Below are 21,152 nucleotides of genomic sequence, written 5' to 3' on the forward strand. Positions count from 1 at the left end.
ATGTAGGCATTTTTTTAAAAGATTTATTTATTTATTTGGGGGGGGGGGCGTGGGGAAGAGCTAAGGGAGAGGGAGAGACAGAATCTCAAGCAGACTTCCTGCTGAGCTTGGAGCCCCGCACAGGACTTGATCCCACCACCCCAAGATCATAACCTGAGCTGAAATCAAGAGTTGGGCACTTAACTGAGCCACCTAGGTGCCCCACCGTGTAGGCATTTTACCATCTCACATCATCACAAGAAATGTGAGCATAGTAGAGTAAGATATTTTGAAAGACAGAGAGGGAGGCCACATTCACATAAGTTTTATTACTATAGTGTGTTGTTATAATTTTTCTGTTTTATTATTCATTTCTTACTGTGCCTAATTTATAAGTTAAACTTTATCATAGATATGTATAAAAACATAGTATAGAGGTTTGGTACTATCTGCAGTTTCAGGCATCCACTGGGGGTCTTGGAACCTATCTTCCATTGATAAGGGGGGACCACTCTAACTCAATAATAAAATTATAAATAATTCAAAAAATGAGCAAAGGAGTGGCACCTGGGTGGCTCAGTGGTTGAGCATCTGCCTTTGGCTTAGGGCATGATCCCGGGGTCCTGGGATCAAGTCCTGCTTCAGGATCCTCACAGGGAGCCTACTTCTCCCTCTGCCTATGTCTCTGCCCCTCTCTCTCTGTCTCTCTCATGAATAAATAAAATCTTTTAAAAACTATATTAAAAAATGAGCAAAGGGTCTGAATACACATTTCTCCAAATAAGATATACAAATGGCCAATAAAGACATGAAAAGAGGCTGAGCATCATTAGCCAACAGGAAAATGCAAATTAAAACCAAAATGAGATACTGCTTCATACTTACAGGGCTGTCTGTTATCAAAAATACCCAAAAGTAAGTGTTGGTGAGGATACAAAGAAATTGGGACCCTGTGCGTTGGTGGTGGGGATGTAAAATGGTGCGGTTGGTGTGGGAAATGACATGACAGTTCCTCAAAAAATTAAACATACAGCTACCGTAGATCCATAGATTGTAGTCATAGTTAATATACCCAAAAGAATTGAAAGCAGGAACTCAAACAGATGTGTGTACAGCCATGTTCATTGCAGCATTATTCAAATAGCCAAAAGGTGGAAGCAACCCAAGTGTCCAAGACAGATGAATGGATAAACAAAATGCATATTCAAGCGTACTTTGGAGATATTGCAGGTTCAGTTCTAGACCACTGCAATAAGTAAATATTACAATCAAGTGAGTCAAATGAATTTTTTTGGTTTCCTACTGCATATAAAAGTTATGTTTATATTATACTGTAGTCCGTTAAAGTGTGAGATAGCATTATGTCTAAAAGAACAATATATGTGCCTTAATTAAAAATTACTTTATTGGGGATCCCTGGGTGGCTCAACGGTTTAGCGCCTGCCTTCGGCCAGGGGCATGATCCTGGAGTCCCAGGATCGGGTCCCGCGTCAGGCTCCCTGCGTGGGGCCTGCTTCTCCCTCTGCCTGTGTCTCTGCCTCTCTCTCTGTGTCTCTCATGAATGAATAAATAAAATCTTAAAAAAAAAAATTACTTTATTGCTAAGAAATCCCAACCATCATCTGAGCTTTCAGGGATTTGTAATCTTATTGCTGATGGAGTGATAGAGGGTCTTGCCTTCCTGTTGATGGCTGCTGATTGATCAGGGCAGTGGTTGCTAAAGGTTAGGTGGCTGTGGAAATTCTTATTTTAAATTCTTAAAATAAGTCAACAATGAAGTTGGATTGTTGCAATTGACTCCATAACAAATATAATAATGAAAAGGTTTGAAATATTGTGAGAATTACCAAAATATGACAGACATGAATTGAACAAATGCTGTTGGAAAAATGGTGCCAGCAGACTTGTTCGACATAAGGTTGTCACAGAACTTCAATTTGTGAAAAATGCAGTATCTGTAAAATACAATAAAGTGAAGTTCAAGAAAATGAGGTATGCTAGCTATATATACAATGGAATATTATTCAGTCTTAAAAAGGAAGGAAATTCTTACACATATATATAACACGTATGAACCTTGAAGACATTATGGTGAATGAAGTAAACCAATTGACAAAGGATACTCTATGATTCCACTTATTTGAGGTACCTAGAGCAGTCATATTCATAGAGACAGTGGAATGGTGGTTTCCAGGGGCTGGAGGAACAGGAGAATGAGGAATTAGTGTTAAATGGGTACAGAGTTTTAGATGAGGAAGACGGAAAAGGTTTTTGAGATGGATGGTGGTGAGAGTTGCACAACAATGAGAGTATACTTAATGCCACTGAACCACATACTTCAAAACAGTTAAAATGGTATATTTTATGCTATGTAAATTTTACCACAGTTTTAAACAATCACAAAGGGAAGAAAAGTTATGCCCTGTTACTCCATTTGTATGACATTTTTGAGAAGACAACACTTTAGTCACATATCAGGAGTTGCCAGGGTTAGGAGTGGCAGAGAGAGATCACGTGAGAAAGTTCTTTTGGTTATTTATTATGTATTGTGGTGATGGTTCCTCAAATGTATGTGTGAGTTAGAATTCATGGAACTGTAAACCTATAAAAGGTCAATTTTTAATCTTGAAAATATAATTGCATTTTAATCTGTCTTTAATCCTGAAAATATAATTAAAAAGCATATCAGCTGTAACAAAATAATTAGCCTGTTGGGGCTGTGGTGGTGGTGAAGGTGGGGATTTTGCTTTTCCCTCCACTATCACTATGAATGAGTCTCATTTCAAAAAAATGTGAAGACAGAAAGTATGCCCTATAATTTGTAGCATCATAAAGGACTGCTTTTGTAATTTTAAATACTAAACTGAAACTAATTTTTTTATTAACAAGTATGTAATAAAATATTTGAAAAATGTTAAATAGCATAAGAATATAAAATTCATACAAGGGTTGCCCTTGGTTACATTTTAGTATTTTTATTACTGCTGTCTCTATGCTTGTAGTTTTTGTTTATGTAATTGCTATCATACTATAAATTAACTTTATATTTTCTTTTTCTTAAATACTGTTTCTTGAATACTTTTCGAATTATTAAAATTCTTGCAAGATACCATTTTAATAGCTATATCATAATGTCATGTAGGTATATCATAATTTATTCAAACTTGATCCTTTTCTTGGGCATTTAGACTGTGATATCTCTCATTATTATATATATCATTCCTGTGAACATAAATTCACATCTTTCATAGGTACAGAAATACAGTCTGTGTATAAATGTGTAACCCTTCATTGAAAAGTCTGAATTTAGTGGGATACAAACACAGAGTAGTTTTCTCCGTTCTGATTCTAGCTGTGCCATGTGTACGATTTCCTTTCTTTGTTTCCTTCTCTGACATGTTAGATAGATCTCATAATTCGAGTGACTCTCAGTAATTAAAAGTGCAATCTGATTCAGTTCAGAACTCTAATCTCATATGCAGAACTTTCCCTTGCTCAGTTTGGAACCAGGCTTTTATGGCTCATGTGATCTGAAGTGAGGAGGGCTTCATTAAGTTTTCACTCACACCTCCTCCCACTCTGGAACTTAGAGTGCTACAATGACTTGATTCAGTTCTGAAATACCTTGTCCCAATCACCTTTGCAGACCTGATGAAGGGAATAAGGGATAGAAGGCACAGGCCTCTGCTTACCTATGTATATTTCTTGTCTCCACTTTGATTATTGCTACATCTCTGGCAACCCTTAGTGTTTTCATGTCCCTCATAGCATGTGTTTAGCCAGCTAGTCTCCCCTTTGCTAGGTGCCCCCTCTCTCCAAGACTTCTTGGAGCTTTGCCTCCTTATTTGGCCTGCTTCTACTTAGGTGGATGTTGATTATAATAGGACTTTTTTGGCGCCTTTAATTGCTGGTTATCTTTCTTTAGAATATAGGGTACTGGGCAGCCCCGGTGGCGCAGTGGTTTAGCGCCGCCTGCAGCCCGGGGTGTGATTCTGGAGACTCTGGATCGAGTCTCGCATCGGGTTCCCTGCATGGAGCCTGCTTCTCCCTCTGCCTGTGTCTCTGCCTCTCTCTCTCTCTCTCTCTCTCTCTCTCTCTCTCCTTTGTGTGTCTCTATGAATAAATAAATATTTTTAAAAAAATCTGTTAAGAATATAGGGTACTTGTAGTATGCCTTTTTTTGTTTCAGATTTATCACCTGATCTGAAAGTCCTGAAGAAACTTCCAGAAAAGCCCCATACAACATCTTCTAAACAAATATCTAGGGCACCTGAGTGGCTCCATGTTTGAGCCTCTGCCTTTGGCTCAGGTCATGATCCTGGGATCCTGGGATTGAGTCCCATGTCGAGCTCCCTGCGGGAAGCCTGCTTCTCCCTCTGCCTATGTCTCTGCCTCTCTCTGTGTCTCATGCAGAAATAAATAAAATCTAAAAAAAAAATAAAAAATAAAAATAAAAGAATTTAAACACATATCCAAGCTTTGGACAGTTGTTAAAGCAGTCGCTAAGCATTTTTCCTACTGTTACTTTAAATGGCAATGCAATTCTTAGCCTGACAAAACATTTTTTTGCTTCATCTGCATAGTAGATAGTTAGTTAGAAATGTCTCAGCATCTGACAAAGCTTTCTGTTAACAAAACAAAATCTTTTTTGATCTAGCAAAAATTAATGGCTCTTTTTGCCCATTCACGTCTTTAAACATCATCCTTCAGTCTGTCTTCCATACCAGGGGTCTGCAAACTGGTCTGTGGGCCATTTCTAGTTCTTCACTTGTTTTCGTAAGGCAAATTTCACTGGAACACAGTTGGACTCATTTGTTCATGTATTGTCTATGGCTTCCTTCTTGCTAAAGAGTGGAGTTGAATAGTTGCAACACAGACTGTTTAGCCTGCAGAACCCAAAATATTTGTTATCTGACCATTTATAGAGAAAGTATAACAACTCCTGTTTTACACCCATCCTGTAGAATTCTTTCTAAAATCCACTCAGATATACCATTTGTCTGCTGAGAAAAATTAAACATTAAATAGTTTCTCACAGCTTCGCAGTTCCAAAAAAAAAAATATTTAGCCTTACATTTCAATCTTTTCGTGGTCTCCAATCCCTGTGTCAGGTTTGGACTCAGTATTTCTTCCTATTTTCGGTGATGGAGGCTAAAGTCTGGAGTTACAGATTGGCAGCTTACAGGCTAAATTTGGTCCTCATACTGCTTGGGCCCAAATAGTGGTTTTGTTTTTTTTTGTTTTTTTTTAAAGATTTTATTTATTATTTATTCATGACAGAGAGAGAAAGAGAGAGAGAGAGAGAGAGAGAGAGAGGCAGAGACACAGGCAGAGGGAGAAGCAGGCTCCATGCAGGGAGCCCGACATGGGACTCGATCCCAGGACTCCAGGATCACGCCCTGGGCCGAAGGCTGTGCTAAACCACTGAGCCACCTGGGCTACCCTGTTTTGTTTTTTTTGAATCAGCATGAAAAACTAGAGGATATCACAAAGAAGTTCAGATTTCTAGTTCTTGACAAGTCAGGAATTCTGTTAACGCTGGCCTCTCATGGGCCTCAGTGCTAAGTAGCTTTCTGCCTTCCCCATGTGGAGTGGTGCTACCCACCTCTGTGCAGCCTGTGTCACACAGGTTTTGTATGCATATGCATTCACATCTGGTCCTCCTCAATCCTACGAGTTAACCTGCTCTAGCCACTGTAGGCATTTGAGTTTGCTACACAGGCCTAGATATAGTGAACTACCTTGTGTTCATCTGTTCTACCTTATTATCATATTATATCATGCTGCTCCTTCTGCCTAGAAGATCCTCATTGTCCCTCAAACCCCTTCATCCTTTAAGACTCAGTTAATCTTTAAGACTTACTTGTCACTGTCTTTGGGTAGCCTTTTCTCTCAAAGTCAATCACTTCTTCCTCTGTGCCCTTATACTACATTGTTCACAATGGAGTGGCATATATGATGATGTGTTTTAGTTACCTGATTGTAAGTTCCTTGAGAGCAAGATTTGTATCTTATTCATCTTTTGCTCCTAGTTCCCAACCTGATGATGGACAGAGTGGGAGATGAGAAAGGGTTTCTGAATTATATGGTGTTGCTGTCTCTACCAAAAGTTGGCAGGTGGTAAAGGATTCATTTGACAGAAAAATTTGTATTTTTTCCCACTTAAATGCATATTTTTTCCATTAAGTATTTCACTTAGTTTCTTCTTTTCCTACTCTATAACAAACTCATTTGTGTTTTCCAGGCAACTGATAATTTATTTTTCATAAGAGCTACCAACACTTAAAAACTGTGTCCCACGTCACAAGCTAGTAAGTAGTGTAAGTGGACTTCAGATTAAGATTTCTATGCTTTTAGAGCTCACTATAGCTGTTGAGCCACTCCTTACCAGGGGTATGTGCCCTTTGATAAGTTACAAAGTTTTCCAAGTCTTAGTTTCTAATGGTAAAAGAGGAATTGCAGTAGTTCCTATCTCAAAGGATTCTTGGGAGAAATGAATGAGAATATTTATGTAGTGCTAAGAACAGAGCTTGGTGCAAAGGATTTACTCAATAAATTGAGATGCTTGGGGGATCCCTGGATGGCTCAGCGGTTTAGTGCCTGCCTTTGGCCCAGGGCGTGGTCCTGGAGTCCCAGGATCAAGTCCCACATCGGGCTTCCTGCATGGAGCCTGCCTCTCTCTCTCTCTCTCTCTGCCTCTCATGAATAAATAAAAAAATAAAATCTTTGAAAAAAAATCGAGATGCTCAATCAGTTATTCTTATTATTATTTTCCTTAATGTATATAGGAGACACACATTATTTTCCTTTTCTTGGTTGAGACTGTTAGGAGTCATGGTGATTAAGACCACTGGCCCGTCTGCAGAAACTGTATGCTAGGCCATGCTGTATTTAATCTTAGAATATTGTGTTTGGAAGAAATTTTGGAGGTCAGATGTTCTAACAGGTGCTTTCCAAAGGAGCAGTCCTCTCCACGGTTTTCAGTTAGAGATGATCATCTACGGGCTGTCAGAACGTTTACAGTGACAGCACCTGACAACCTTAGGAAAAGGAACGTGTGATTGTTAAAAAATTATGTGTGCATACTTCACTTGTTTGCTTTAGTTTTATCCCCTGTAAAAGGTAAAAAATTAAGTCAAATAATACACTATAGTCCTTAGTCCTCCAAAATATTTGGAGACTCATCTTTTTTTCTAGCAGTTCTCAAAGTGTGATTATAGATCCCTGTTAACAGACACACTTTCCTCAGAAGCCTTTCTTCTCCCTTCCCCTTTCTTTTAATCAGAGAATCCATGAAGACCCTGAAAGCATAGACTAATTTTTGTGTGTCCCTGTGTGCAGTTTTCTGGAGTGAGATTTGATAACCTCCCAAAATTTAAGAATCATTGCCTTGGGGGGGCGGGGACGGACTAAAATGGTGGTGTAGTAGGAGGACCCTAGACTTTCCTTGTCCCTTGAACACAGCTAGATAACTATCAGATCATTCTGAATACTCAAGAAATCAACCTGAGGGCTGATAGAACAAACTGCATAGCTAAAGGGAGAGAAGAGATCACCTCCAGGAAGGTAGGGAAGTGCCAAGATGTGGTTTGGGGGAGAAACAGATTGTGGGTGCCGCAGAGGAAGGGAGTTCTGGAGCTAAAGAGTTGTAGTATACTAAGTGAAATAAATCAGAGAAAAACAAATACTGTATGATTTCACTGATACGAAATTTAAGAAACATGAATGTGGGGGGGGGGAAGAGAAAAGACTTTTTAAAAAAGAAAAGATTTATTTGAGAGAGCAAGAGAGAACATGAATGGGAGGGGCAAAGAGAGAGGGAGAGAAAATCTCAAGCAGACTCCTGCTGAGCTTGGAGCCCAACTCTGGGCTCCATCATACGACCCTGAAATCACAACCTAAGCTGAAACAAAGAGTTGGATGCTTAACTAACTGTGCCATCCAGATACCCCTACAGACTCTCAACTGTAGAGAATAAATTGTAGGTTGCTAGAGAGGGAGGGAGGAGTTAAATGGGTGATAGGTATTAAGGAGTGCACTTGTTGAGATGAGTGCTGGGTATTGTACGTAAGTGATGAATTACTAAATTCTACACCTGAAACTAGTATTATACCATGTACTAACTAATGGAATTTAAATAAAAACTTGAAAGAAAAGAATCACTGTGTTAGGTACTCATGACTACAGTTTGCCTTGCATACATCTACATCTCAAAAGGATGAAAAAAATGGTCAGGAACCATTGATTTTTAGTTTTCTCATAAATTGTAAAAACTAATTGAGGGCAAAGGTTAGGAATTGCATGGAAAGAGGAAAATCTGAGAGTTAAAGCAAAGAGAGACATATGCACTGAGCCTCTACCCAAAAACATCTTTGGTAAGTCTTCCATCTAGTCTGCTTAGGGAATTATTTCTGACATAATAAGGGATGTTAAGCAGAAAGGAAGATTCAGTAGTCTTTTCTTGAAACCATGTCTGCTACAGAATGAGGAATAACTATCATGTTCTGTAATGGGCAGTCATTTAACTAAACGTAAGTAGGATTGTAACTATTAGATATTCAAATGCACACATAGGCACATGTATGAATATGGTGCTTACTATAGTTCAGGGTTCACCAATCCCAGTTTTCTTTTCTGCTGTACCAAGTCTTATGCTCTGATATTGAGAATCTAACAGATAATATCATCTCAAAATGGTCTGTCCTACTTTTGTAAGACTATAAAATGTTATTGCATGAGGGCACTATAGAAGTGAGAGTAACTGAGATATAGAGAAGCCTACGAATGTTAACTTTCCTGAGTTATCTCTAGGTTATTGTCAGCCCAAATTCCTTTCCTATGCAAGTTTTGATAAAATTCATACATGCATACTTTTACTGGGCCATAATTAGCACAAATAGCCAATTAAATAATCACAGTTACTGCATAAACCATAAAATATATAGATTTTTTTCATAATTTTATGTAATATCTAAAAGAAAAGGTAAAATTACGTATTATGCCCATAAATATTTTAAAATTTAGTAGAGGACACAGTACTAAAAATTAGACATGCTAAAATTTGGACAAAAACATGAACTATGTTTGAAAACATTTTTAGGTATTTCAGAACTTAATGAAATCATTGAAGTTATCCTAATAATGAAAGTTGCAGAGGAAGTATTTGTTTTGTGTTTTTCAAGCATATGTTGCATATGTTTAGCATCTTGTTTTATCTTACTGTAGGCAGGATGAGTCCACAGAAGTATAGTTGAGTTTAGTATATTCAGTATATTATATAACAGTGTAGAGCGTAACTTAATAGTAAATAGTAAAAACATACGTTGGACATCTTGCTTTTTCTTGTACTTATTACTTTCCCAAATTTAAGGTAGCAGTGGGTCTTTAACAAAGGGTGAGGGAGCTTACTAGAGCTGTGGTGGTTACTTCATTAGATAATAGAAAGAAGGACAATTTGATTAACGTAGAGAAGTACAGATGAAGGGAGACACATGCTGATCATCTTAGTTTTTGTTTTGCTTTTTAACAAAGCAAATGTAAGGTGCCTTTTCTGCCAGTGAACTACTTGGTTAGAACATATGGAGTTCTGTGGACTTAAGAAGGTGAATTAAGCATTGCTTGATATTATTTTTTTTCCGCTCACAGTTTCACTTATGGATTGGCATAACGTGAAAATGCCTCCAATAATATCCAAACCTTCTCATTTAGGATTTGGTATTGCATCATGTCCAAGTGAATGTAAAATAAATGGTGATGATGAGAATAGTTTTTTTTTTCATGAGGAATTCTCTTCATGCTTACACAGCACATTTTCCACAGGGGTTTCAGAGTCACTAGAAAATAGAAAACATACTTGAACTCTTACCATGTGATTTTTTTTTTTTTGCCATTATGCTATTATGAGTTTTACATGAATTTCAAAAAATTGATTCATTTGGCAAAGTGTAAAATCCTTTAAACATCGGGATGTAATATAACTGATTTTAATTGGTATATTTTAGAAGAGTAACATGCATTAAATTTAAATGATAAACATTCCAAAGTTGTGAGCTAAGTTTTGGAGTTTTATGAATAGGGCTTGTTCACTATATATGTACTTACTATAATTTTTGTTGAATAGCAAGATATTTGTTATTGCATAGAGTGTTACCATAGCATCCTGAAAAATGTCTCTGTATCAGATATGTATGTTTGAATGTGTGGTAGTTTTATTTTGTACTCCTGAAAGCATGAATTTCTTTTTTTTTTTTTTTTTAAATATTTATTTATGTATGATAGTCACAGAGAGAGAGAGAGAGGCAGAGACACAGGCAGAGGGAGAAGCAGGCTCCATGCACCGGGAGCCTGATATGGGATTCGATCCCGGGTCTCCAGGATCACGCCCTGGGCCAAAGGCAGGCGCTAAACCGCTGCGCCACCCAGGGATCCCAAGCATGAATTTCTAAACATTTTCTTGGCGTCCTTTAAAAGTAAATCAACAAAGGGGATGCATGAGTGGCTCAATCAGTTAAGCGTCTGACTTCTACTCAGTTAAGCGTCTGACTTCTACTCAGGTCATGATCTCTGGGCCTCATTTTGGACTCTGCTCTCAGTGCGGAGTCTGCTTGTCCCTCTGCACCCCTCCTTTCCCCACTCTTGCTCTCTCTATTTCACAAATAAAATCTTTAAAAAAGAAAACAAAAAGTAAAAGTAAATCAACAAAAAAAAACTTTAAGGAGGGATCCCTGGGTGGCGCAGCGGTTTAGCGCCTGTCTTTGGCCCAGGGCGCGATCCTGGAGACCCGGGATCGAATCCCACGTCGGGCTCCCGGTGCATGGAGCCTGCTTCTCCCTCTGCCTGTGTCTCTGCCTCTCTCTCTCTCTGTGACTATCATAAATAAATAAAAATTAAAAAAAAAAAAAAAAAAAAAAAAAAAACTTTAAGGGGATCCCTGGGTGGCTCAGTGGTTTGGCGCCTGCCTTTGGCCCAGGGCACAATCCTGGGGTCCCGGGATCAAGTCCCGCGTCAGGCTCCCGGCATGGAGCCTGCTTCTCCTCTGCCTGTGTCTCTGCCTCTCTCTCTCTCTCTCTTTCTCTATCATAAATAAATAAAATCTTAAAAAAAAAAAAAAAAAAAAAAAAAGAAAACAAAAAAAACTTTAAGACGAAGTATCACTAAATCCTTGGAGATAGGGATCAGGGATGGTGTATTCTGCCTCAGGAAAACACTGTCTAAAATAAATACTAGTGTAGTCACCAAGAGTTGCATTATCTTCTCATTTTCACATTATTAATGTTATATATCCTTTTCTTTCAGCTGGATATGCAAAGTGACCAGATAGCTGCCAATCTGCAAGCAGTTATCAGTGAAGTTTGTAAGCACAGACCACTCAGTTTGGGTAAGTGATTTGCTGGAGTACTTCCCTATTGCTCTGTGATTCTTTAAGAATGTAAAATATTAAGAAAACAATCAAGTTAAGAGCAAGTACAGTATACAATAGCAGCATTATTTTCTGGAAGCTGTTTAGTAGGCTAGAAACACATATAGTGCCCTTATTATTGCATTATGTGCCATGCATATTCTCTTTGCAATTTCACTCCTGGCTGGTTGCAGCCAAAAAAGGGTTCATTATACTCAGTAGACTCTTTGTTTATAGACTTACTATTATAGGACTCTGTCAAGTTTAGTTTTATAACCCAGTGTATAATTAAAACACAATCTTAAGCTTTTTTTTTTTTTTTTTTTAACCTTCTTTGGGAGTTAAACACACTGGTGAATAAATACCTCATTGTTAATTCTGCTGTTGTAGATATGGCCATAGTTCTTAGTAATTGTATGTGTATGCATTCTTATATTCTATGAGGCACTTTAATTTCAGTATAGGATCTTCTGAGACTATGGCAGGAGTGGAATGATGAACAGTAAATCTCTAAAAGGAATATATCCTCTTTTTACAGTTTTTTAAATAGAAGTATAATTAACATATAATGTTCTTTTAGTTTCAAGTGTACAACATAGTAATTCAGCATTTGTATACATTGCAAATTGATCTTGATCGCCACCATAAGACTAGTTACCATCTGTCAACATACAAAGTTAATAAAATAATATTGACTGTATTCCGTGTGCTGTACATTACATCCCATTGACTTATTTCATAACTGAATGTTTCTACCTCTTGATCCCCTTCACCCATCTTGTCCCTCCTCCAACTCTATACCCCCTTGGCACCCACCGCTCTGTTCTCCTTATCTGTGACACGGGGTTTGGTTTGGTTTTGTTAGTTTTGTATTTTAGATTTCACTTATAAATGAAATCATTGGTATTTGTCTTTCTCTGTCTGAATCATTTCATTTAGGATAGTGTCTTCAAGGTCCTTTAGTGTCACAGAAAGATTTCATTCTTTAATATGCCTGAGTAGAATTCCATAGTGTGTGTGTGTGTGTGTGTGTGTGTGTGTGTGTACCATATCTTCTTTATTCATTCATGTATAGATGGACACTTAGGTTGTTTTCATATCTTGGCTATTATAAATATGCTGAAAGGAACATAGAGGTGTTTATATCTTTTCAAACCAGTGTGTTCATTTTCTTTAGATATACCCCAAAGTGGAATTGCTGGACTGTTCTTTTTTTAATTTTTTGAGGAATCCTCATACTGTTTTCCAGTGTCTGCACCAATTTACATTCCCACTAACAATGCATGAGGGTTATCTTTTTCTCCACATCCTTTACAACATGTTATTTTTGATAATACCCATTCTGACAGGTATTTGATTTGCATTTCCAATGATTAATGATGTTGAGTTTCTTTTCATGTGCCTGTTGTCCATCTGTATGTCTTTGGGAAACTGTCTACTTAGATTCTCTGCCCAATTTTAAGTTGAATTTTTTTGTTATTGAGTTATAGGAGTTCTTTATAAATTTTGGATATTAACCCCTTATTGGATATATGATTTGCAGATACCTTCTTTTGTTCAGTAAGTTGCCTTTTCATTTTGTTGATAGTTTCCTTTGCTCTGCAGAACTTTTTAGTTTAATATAGTCCCACTTGTTTTTTTTTTTGTTTTTTTTTTTTGCCCTTTTTAGTCATCCTAAGAAAAAAAACCTGCTAAGACCAATGTTGAAGAGCTTATGACTTGTGTTTTCTTCTAGCAGTTTTATGGTTTCAGGTCTTACTTTCAATTTTTCAAATTCTTTGAGTTAATTTTTTTTTAATTTATTTTTTTATTGGTGTTCAATTTACTAACATACAGAATAACACCCAGTGCCCGTCACCCATTCACTCCCACCCCCCGCCCTCCTCCCCTTCTACCACCCCTAGTTCATTTCCCAGAGTTAGCAGTCTTTACGTTCTGTCTCCCTTTCTGATATTTCCCACACATTTCTTCTCCCTTCCCTTATTTTCCCTTTCACTATTATTTATATTCCCCAAATGAATGAGAACATATAATGTTTGTCCTTCTCCGACTGACTTACTTCACTCAGCATAATACCCTCCAGTTCCATCCACATCGAAGCAAATGGTGGGTATTTGTCATTTCTAATAGCTGAGTAATATTCCATTGTATACATAAACCACATCTTCTTTATCCATTCATCTTTCGTTGGACACCGAGGCTCCTTCCACAGTTTGGCTATCGTGGCCATTGCTGCTAGAAACATCGGGGTGCAGGTGTCCCGGCGTTTCATTGCATTTGTATCTTTGGGGTAAATCCCCAACAGTGCAATTGCTGGGTCGTAGGGCAGGTCTATTTTTAACTCTTTGAGGAACCTCCACACAGTTTTCCAGAGTGGCTGCACCAGTTCACATTCCCACCAACAGTGTAAGAGGGTTCCCTTTTCTCTGCATCCTCTCCAACATTTGTTGTTTCCTGCCTTGTTAATTTTCCCCATTCTCACTGGTGTGAGGTGGTATCTCATTGTAGTTTTGATTTGTATTTCCCCTGATGGCAAGTGATGCAGAGCATTTTCTCATATGCATGTTGGCCATGTCTATGTCTTCCTCTGTGAGATTTCTGTTCATGTCTTTTGCCCATTTCATGATTGGATTGTTTGTTTCTTTGGTGTTGAGTTTCATAAGTTCTTTATAGATCTTGGAAACTAGCCCTTTATCTGATAGGTCATTTGCAAATATATTCTCCCATTCTGTAGGTTGTCTTTGAGTTTTGTTGACTGTATCCTTTGCTGTGCAAAAACTTCTTATCTTGATGAAGTCCCAATAGTTCATTTTTGCTTTTGTTTCTTTTGCCTTCGTGGATGTATCTTGCAAGAAGTTACTATGGCCGAGTTCAAAAAGGGTGTTGCCTGTGTTCTTCTCTAGGATTTTGATGGAATCTTGTCTCACATTTAGGTCTTTCATCCATTTTGAGTTTATCTTTGTGTCTGGTGCAAGAGAGTGGTCTAGTTTCATTCTTCTGCATGTGGATGTCCAATTTTCCCAGCACCATTTATTGAAGAGACTGTCTTTCTTCCAATGGATAGTCTTTCCTCCTTTATCGAATATTAGTTGCCCATAAAGTTCAGGGTCCACTTCTGGGTTCTCTATTCTGTTCCACTGATCTATGTGTCTGTTTTTGTGCCAGTACCACACTGTCTTGATGACCACAGCTTTGTAGTACAACCTGAAATCTGGCATTGTGATGCCCCCAGATATGGTTTTCTTTTTTAAAATTCCCCTGGCTATTCGGGGTCTTTTCTGATTCCACACAAATCTTAAAATAATTTGTTCTAACTCTCTGAAGAAAGTCCATGGTATTTTGATAGGGATTGCATTAAATGTGTATATTGCCCTGGGTAACATTGACATTTTCACAATATTAATTCTGCCAATCCATGAGCATGGAATATTTTTCCATCTCTTTGTGTCTTCCTCAATTTCTTTCAGAAGTGTTCTATAGTTTTGAGGGTATAGATCCTTTACATCTTTGGTGAGGTTTATTCCTAGGTATCTTATGCTTTTGGGTGCAATTGTAAATGGGATTGACTCCTTAATTTCTCTTTCTTCAGTCTCATTGTTAGTGTATAGAAATGCCACTGACTTCTGGGCATTGATTTTGTATCCTGCCACGCTACCGAATTGCTGTATCAGTTCTAGCAATCTTGGGGTGGAGACTTTTGGGTTTTCTATGTAGAGTATCATGTCATCGGCGAAGAGGGAGAGTTTGACTTCTTCTTTGCCAATTTGAATGCCTTTAATGTCTTTTTGTTGTCTGATTGCTGAGGCTAGGACTTCCAGTACTATGTTGAACAGCAGTGGTGAGAGTGGACATCCCTGTCTTGTTCCTGATCTTAGGGGAAAGGCTCCCAGTGCTTCCCCATTGAGAATGATATTTGCTGTGGGCTTTTCATAGATGGCTTTTAAGATGTTGAGGAATGTTCCCTCTATCCCTACACTCTGAAGAGTTTTGATCAGGAATGGATGCTGTATTTTGTCAAATGCTTTCTCTGCATCTAATGAGAGGATCATATGGTTCTTGGTTTTTCTCTTGCTGATATGATGAATCACATTGATTGTTTTACGGGTGTTGAACCAGCCTTGTGTCCCGGGGATAAATCCTACTTGGTCATGGTGAATAATTTTCTTAATGTACTCTTGGATCCTATTGGCCAGTATCTTGTTGAGAATTTTTGCATCCATGTTCATCAGGGATATTGGTCTGTAATTCTCCTTTTTGGCGGGGTCTTTGTCTGGCTTTGGAATTAAGGTGATGCTGGCTTCATAGAACGAATTTGGAAGTACTCCATCTCTTTCTATCTTTCCAAACAGCTTTAGGAGAATAGGTATGGTTTCTTCTTTAAACGTTTGATAAAATTCCCCTGGGAAGCCATCTGGCCCTGGACTCTTGTGTCTTGGGAGGTTTTTGATGACTACTTCAATTTCCTCCCTGGTTATTGGCCTGTTCAGGTTTTCTATTTCTTCCTGTTCCAGTTTTGGTAGTTTGTGGCTTTCCAGGAATGCGTCCATTTCTTCTAGATTGCCTAATTTATTGGCGTATAGCTGTTCATAATATGTTTTTAAAATCGTTTGTATTTCCTTGGTGTTGGTAGTGATCTCTCCTTTCTCATTCATGATTTTATTAATTTGAGTCTTCTCTCTCTTCTTTTTAATAAGGCTGGCTAATGGTTTATCTATCTTATTAATTCTTTCAAAGAACCAACTCCTGGTTCTGTTGATCTGTTCCACAGTTCTTCTGGTCTCGATTTCGTTGAGTTCTGCTCGAATCTTTATTAACTCCCTTCTTCTCTTGGGTGTAGGATCTATTTGCTGTTTTTTCTCTAGCTCCTTTATGTGTAAGGTTAGCTTTTGTATTTGAGTTCTTTCCAGTTTTTGAATGGATGCTTGTATTGCGATGTATTTCCCCCTTAGGACTGCTTTTGCTGCATCCCAAAGATTTTGAATGGTTGTATCTTCATTCTCATTAGTTTCCATGAATGTTTTTAATTCTTCCTTAATTTCCTGGTTGACCCTTTCATCTTTTGGCAGGATGGTCCTTAACCTCCACGTGTTTGAGATCCTTCCAAACTTCTTGTGATTTAGTTCTAATTTCAATGCATTACGGCCTGAGAATATGCAGGGGACGATCCCAATCTTTTGGTATCGGTTCAGACCCGATTTGTGACCCAATATGTGGTCTATTCTGGAGAAAGTTCCATGTGCGCTTGAGAAGAATGTGTATTCAGTTGAGTTTGGATGTAAAGTTCTGTAGATATCTGTGAAATCCATCTGGTCCAGTGTATCATTTAAAGCTCTCGTTTCTTTGGAGATGTTGTGCTTAGAAGACCTATCGAGTATAGAAAGAGCTAGATTGAAGTCACCAAGTATAAGTGTATTATTATCTAAGTATTTCTTCACTTTGGTTAATAATTGATTTATATATTTGGCAGCTCCCACATTCGGAGCATATATATTGAGGATTGTTAAGTCCTCTTGTTGAATAGATCCTTTAAGTATGATATAGTGTCCCTCTTCATCTCTCACTACAGTCTTTGGGGTAAATTTTAGTTTATCTGATATAAGGATGGCTACCCCAGCTTTCTTTTGAGGACCATTCGAATGGTAAATGGTTCTCCAACCTTTTATTTTCAGGCTGTAGGTGTCCTTCTGTCTAAAATGAGTCTCTTGTAGACAGCAAATAGATGGGTCCTGCTTTTTTATCCAGTCTGAAACCCTGCGCCTTTTGATGGGGTCATTAAGCCCGTTCACATTCAGAGTTACTATTGAGAGATATGAGTTTAGTGTCATCATGATATCTATTCAGTCTTTGTTTTTGTGGACTGTTCCACTGAACCTCTTCTTAAAGGTGAATTTGAAGAGTCCCCCTTAAAATTTCTTGCAGAGCTGGTTTGGAGGTCACATATTCTTTTAGTTGCTGCCTGTCTTGGAGGCTCTTTATCTCTCCTTCCATTTTGAATGAGAGCCTTGCTGGATAAAGTATTCTTGGTTGCATGTTCTTCTCATTTAGGACCCTGAATATATCCTGCCAGCCCTTTCTGGCCTGCCAGGTCTCTGTGGAGAGGTCTGCTGTTACCCTAATACTCCTCCCCATAAAAGTCAGTGATTTCTTGTCTCTTGCTGCTTTAAGGTGCTCCATGCACCGGGAGCCCGACGTGGGACTCGATCCTGGGTCTCCAGGATCGCGCCCTGGGCCAAAGGCAGGCGCCAAACCGCTGCGCCACCCAGGGATCCCTGTGATAGGTTTTTTTCCTTGTGGCTACCATGCGGTTCATATATACCATTCTATGTATATAACAGTTTGTTTTCAATTGGTAGCAACTTAATTGAAACTCATTCCAGAACTCTGCATTTTTTTTTAAAGATTTGATTTCTTTGAGTGAGAGAGAGGGAGCAAGCATGAGTGGGAGGAAGGTAGAGGTAGAAGACTCCCTACTGAGCAGGGAGCCTGATGCAGGACTTGATCTCAGTGCTCTGGGATCATGACCTGAGCCAAAGGCAGATCCCTAACTAACTGAGCCACCCTAACACCCTGGGAAATCTACAGTTTTTTTCCACCCTCTGTATTTTATGGTTTTTATGTCACATTTTACACTTTTTCATTTTATATATCCCTTAACTAATTATTACAGTTTTAGTTTTACTACTTTTGTCTTTTGACTTTTATGCTAGCCATATAGGTGAGTAAATGTACTACTTTTATAATATATTTACAATTTCCAGTGAGATTCTTTTTACTTTAGTATGTTTTCTTGTCATTATTAGTACTATTTCATTTCAGTTTAAAGAAGTCCTTTTGACATTTCTTAATAAGATTAGTTTAGTGATTATTAACTCCTTTAGCTTTTACTTATCTGAAAAACTCTATCTCTCCTTCTATTTTGAATAATTTTGCTTGGTAGAGTATTCCTGCTTGTAGGTTTTTTCTTTTAAGCACCTTGAATATGTCCTGCCCTTTACTCTTGGCCTTCAAAGTTTCCTATGAAAAATTTGCTGATAGCCTTATGGGGTTTCCTTTGTGTGTATCAAGTTGTTTTTTTCCTGCTACTTTTAACTTTAACTTTTGACATTTTAATTATAATGTGTCTTGGTGTGAATCTCTTTGGTTTTATCTTATTTGGAACTTTCTGACCTTCTTGGATTTGGATGTTGATGTCCTTCCTCAAGTTAGGGTTTTCAGTTATTTTTTCTTTGTTATAAGTTTTCTGCCTGTTTCTTTTCTTTATGGAACCCCTATAATGAGAATATTATTTTGCTTGGTGTTGTCCTATGTATTCCTTAAGCTATTTTCACAATTTAAAATTCTTTTTTTGTTTGTTTGTTTGTTTCCCTGTCTGGGTGAGTCCATTGTTGCATCTTACAGGTTGCTGATATGTTCTTCATCCAGGTGCTATTGAACCCTTCCAGTGTATTTTTCAATTCAGTAATTTTAGTCTTCAGCTCTGATTTTTGTTTGGTACTTTCATATATTTTGTCTCTCTTTGTTGAAGTTCTCCTTGTGTTTATTTATTCTTCTGAGTGAGCATCCTTATGACCATTACTTCGATCTCTTTATCAGATAGATTACTTATCTCCATTTCATTAAGGTCTTTTTCTCAGGTTTTTCCTTGTTCTTTCATTTGGAACATATTTCTTTACCTCCAAATTTGGCCTGATTTTGTGTGTTTCTATGTATTACTTGAGGGACTGGTAGATTTGTTACTTTCTTTGGTTTCTACTTCTGTAGGCAACAAGATTTGTTGGCCATGTACAAGATTTTCTGTGGTGCTTAGCTGTAGGAGGGAGCCACGTACGTGCTCAAGGGATATACCCTGTGTGGGCTTCACACACCTGCCAGCTGTATGTGGGGTGCTTATCTATTTGTGGCATGGTAGGAATGAAGGAATGGGGGTGGGGGTTCACCTGGCTGACTGTGTAACAGGCTGTATTTTTGGTTGGGGCTGCCCACTTGGCTGGTTGTGATTTGACTGCAACACAGCAGGGTAGTGGTACATGGGACTCTTGACCACCAGCTGTGCTGTGGCTATGGCATGTGGGGGCAGAGCATGCCCGGTGGCACTAGTAGGTTAAAGTGGCATTGCCAACATGACTCTTCCAGCATTAGCATTAGCGAAGTCAAATGATATTGCAAAAATGGCCTCAACCTGCACTTTCATCCTCAGAGAGAGAGTCTCAATAGGTTCCTGCATTCTAGCAGTTGCTTTAAGATAATAAGTGGGTTTCCTTCACATATGGTCTAGACACTTCTCAAACTGCTTCTTTGGCACCAGTTGTGGAGTGAGTGAGTTTGTGTGTGAGCCCTTTAAGAGCAAGTTCTCTGCTCTTCCCAGTTCTGGGGTTCTGAATGCACTGTTGGTTTTCAAATTCATATATTTTGGGAGCTCATCTCTCTTGTATAAGACACAGTGGTTGGGATGCCTGGTGTGGGAGACAAAGCCCTTGGTCCTCAGGGAAAAGTACTGTATTTTTGAGATCCCTCCTAATTGTTGATCGCCTTGCCTGGGATGGTGTTTTTGCAGAGTGTTGTCTCTGACTTTCCCATGTGTCTCAGTGCAGCCCTTTTATCCGTTGTTGTGGAGATGCTGCTCATCTAGTCTTCAGGACTTTTTCGAGGAATTTGTTCCATATATAGTTGTAAATTTATTGTGTCTGTGGGAGGAGATGAGTTAAGGATCTTCTTAAGCTGTCATCTTGAACTATCTCCCATCTTTTTTTTTTTTTTGACAATTTAAATGAAGTGCCTTAATTGTTCTTATGAAAAGCTATTTAATTTTTAAGGAATTGTGCTAAATGTTCAGTAACACAAAGTAGCATCAGTACTGTTTCATATAAATATTTAGAATATGCCATCAAATGTAAATATCACCACCTGCTCCCTTCACTTTCAGCTTTGCAGTAAAATAAATTCTGGGTGGTCATTTTCTGGAAGAGAGAAATGAATATTACAGAATATGTAGTTTTAATGATAAAACTCTAATATGCTACAGTACAGTTAGTTTGTCTTCTACTTTAGAGATGAGATGATCTTTATAATTCACAGTATTAATTCAGTTATATAAATACTTTTCAAGTAGAAAATATAACATGAGTTTTAAAAGGTTTGTTGTACGTTTCTATTTGCTCATTATATATCTATGAAATAAAACAAAAGTTGATTCTTTGTTTCCAGGACCTTTCGTGGTACGAGCTTTCCTTCGTACTTCAACAAGTGAAGGTTTATTACTAAAGATCAAGCCATTGTTGCCTAAAGAAGTAGAAACCGAAGAAAGTAACAAAGAAGATGCGTAAAAAATGTTATATTATTAAATTATTTTCAGTGGATTAAGAAGCAACAGAGAAAATTATAAAACTGTATAATTTCTATATTTGGTGTCTTGTTATTTCTCAGTCATCGTGTTTGACAGTGAATTTTAACACTTGGAAAATCTTACAACAACACTTTCCAAAATAAGCAAATAAAATTTTCTCTCTCTGAACCTATATTTTAAATCCTATTAAATTGTCTTCTTTAGAATTTAGATTCTGCATGCTGGTAATTATAGTGGCAATATCTAGCTTAATAACTTTCCCTTGAGAGCCATACTGTCTGGGGAAAAGTAATATTCTCAATTTTTGTAAGATAGAGAATGGCAAGTCGTGAGCTATATCACAAATTTGACTATTTTCTTTTTTTTTAAATTTTTATTTATTTATGATAGTCACACAGAGAGAGAGAGAGAGGCAGAGACACAGGCAGAGGG

The 21,152-nt window shown here is 37.9% G+C and overlaps 1 protein-coding gene across 6 annotated transcripts in view; it reads left to right on the forward strand.

Annotated features, from left to right (window-relative positions):
- The window catches only part of MRPL1 (mitochondrial ribosomal protein L1), a 94,568-nt gene extending 73,676 nt beyond the window's left edge, over positions 1-20,892 (forward strand). For all 6 annotated transcript variants that reach the window (XR_012023111.1, XR_012023112.1, XM_072809975.1 and 3 more), the window contains 2 exons: positions 11,275-11,356; positions 20,582-20,892. Coding sequence is in view for 4 of the 6 variants with exons in the window: in XM_072809975.1 (XP_072666076.1) it covers positions 11,275-11,356; positions 20,582-20,700 (201 nt within the window). In the remaining 2 variants the exon portion in view is untranslated. The remainder of the gene's footprint in view (positions 1-11,274; positions 11,357-20,581) is intronic.
- The last annotated feature ends 260 nt before the right edge of the window (positions 20,893-21,152 follow it).

The sequence above is a fragment of the Canis lupus genome, chromosome 33, assembly GCF_048164855.1.
Source record: "Canis lupus baileyi chromosome 33, mCanLup2.hap1, whole genome shotgun sequence".
Classification (NCBI taxonomy): domain Eukaryota; kingdom Metazoa; phylum Chordata; class Mammalia; order Carnivora; family Canidae; genus Canis; species Canis lupus.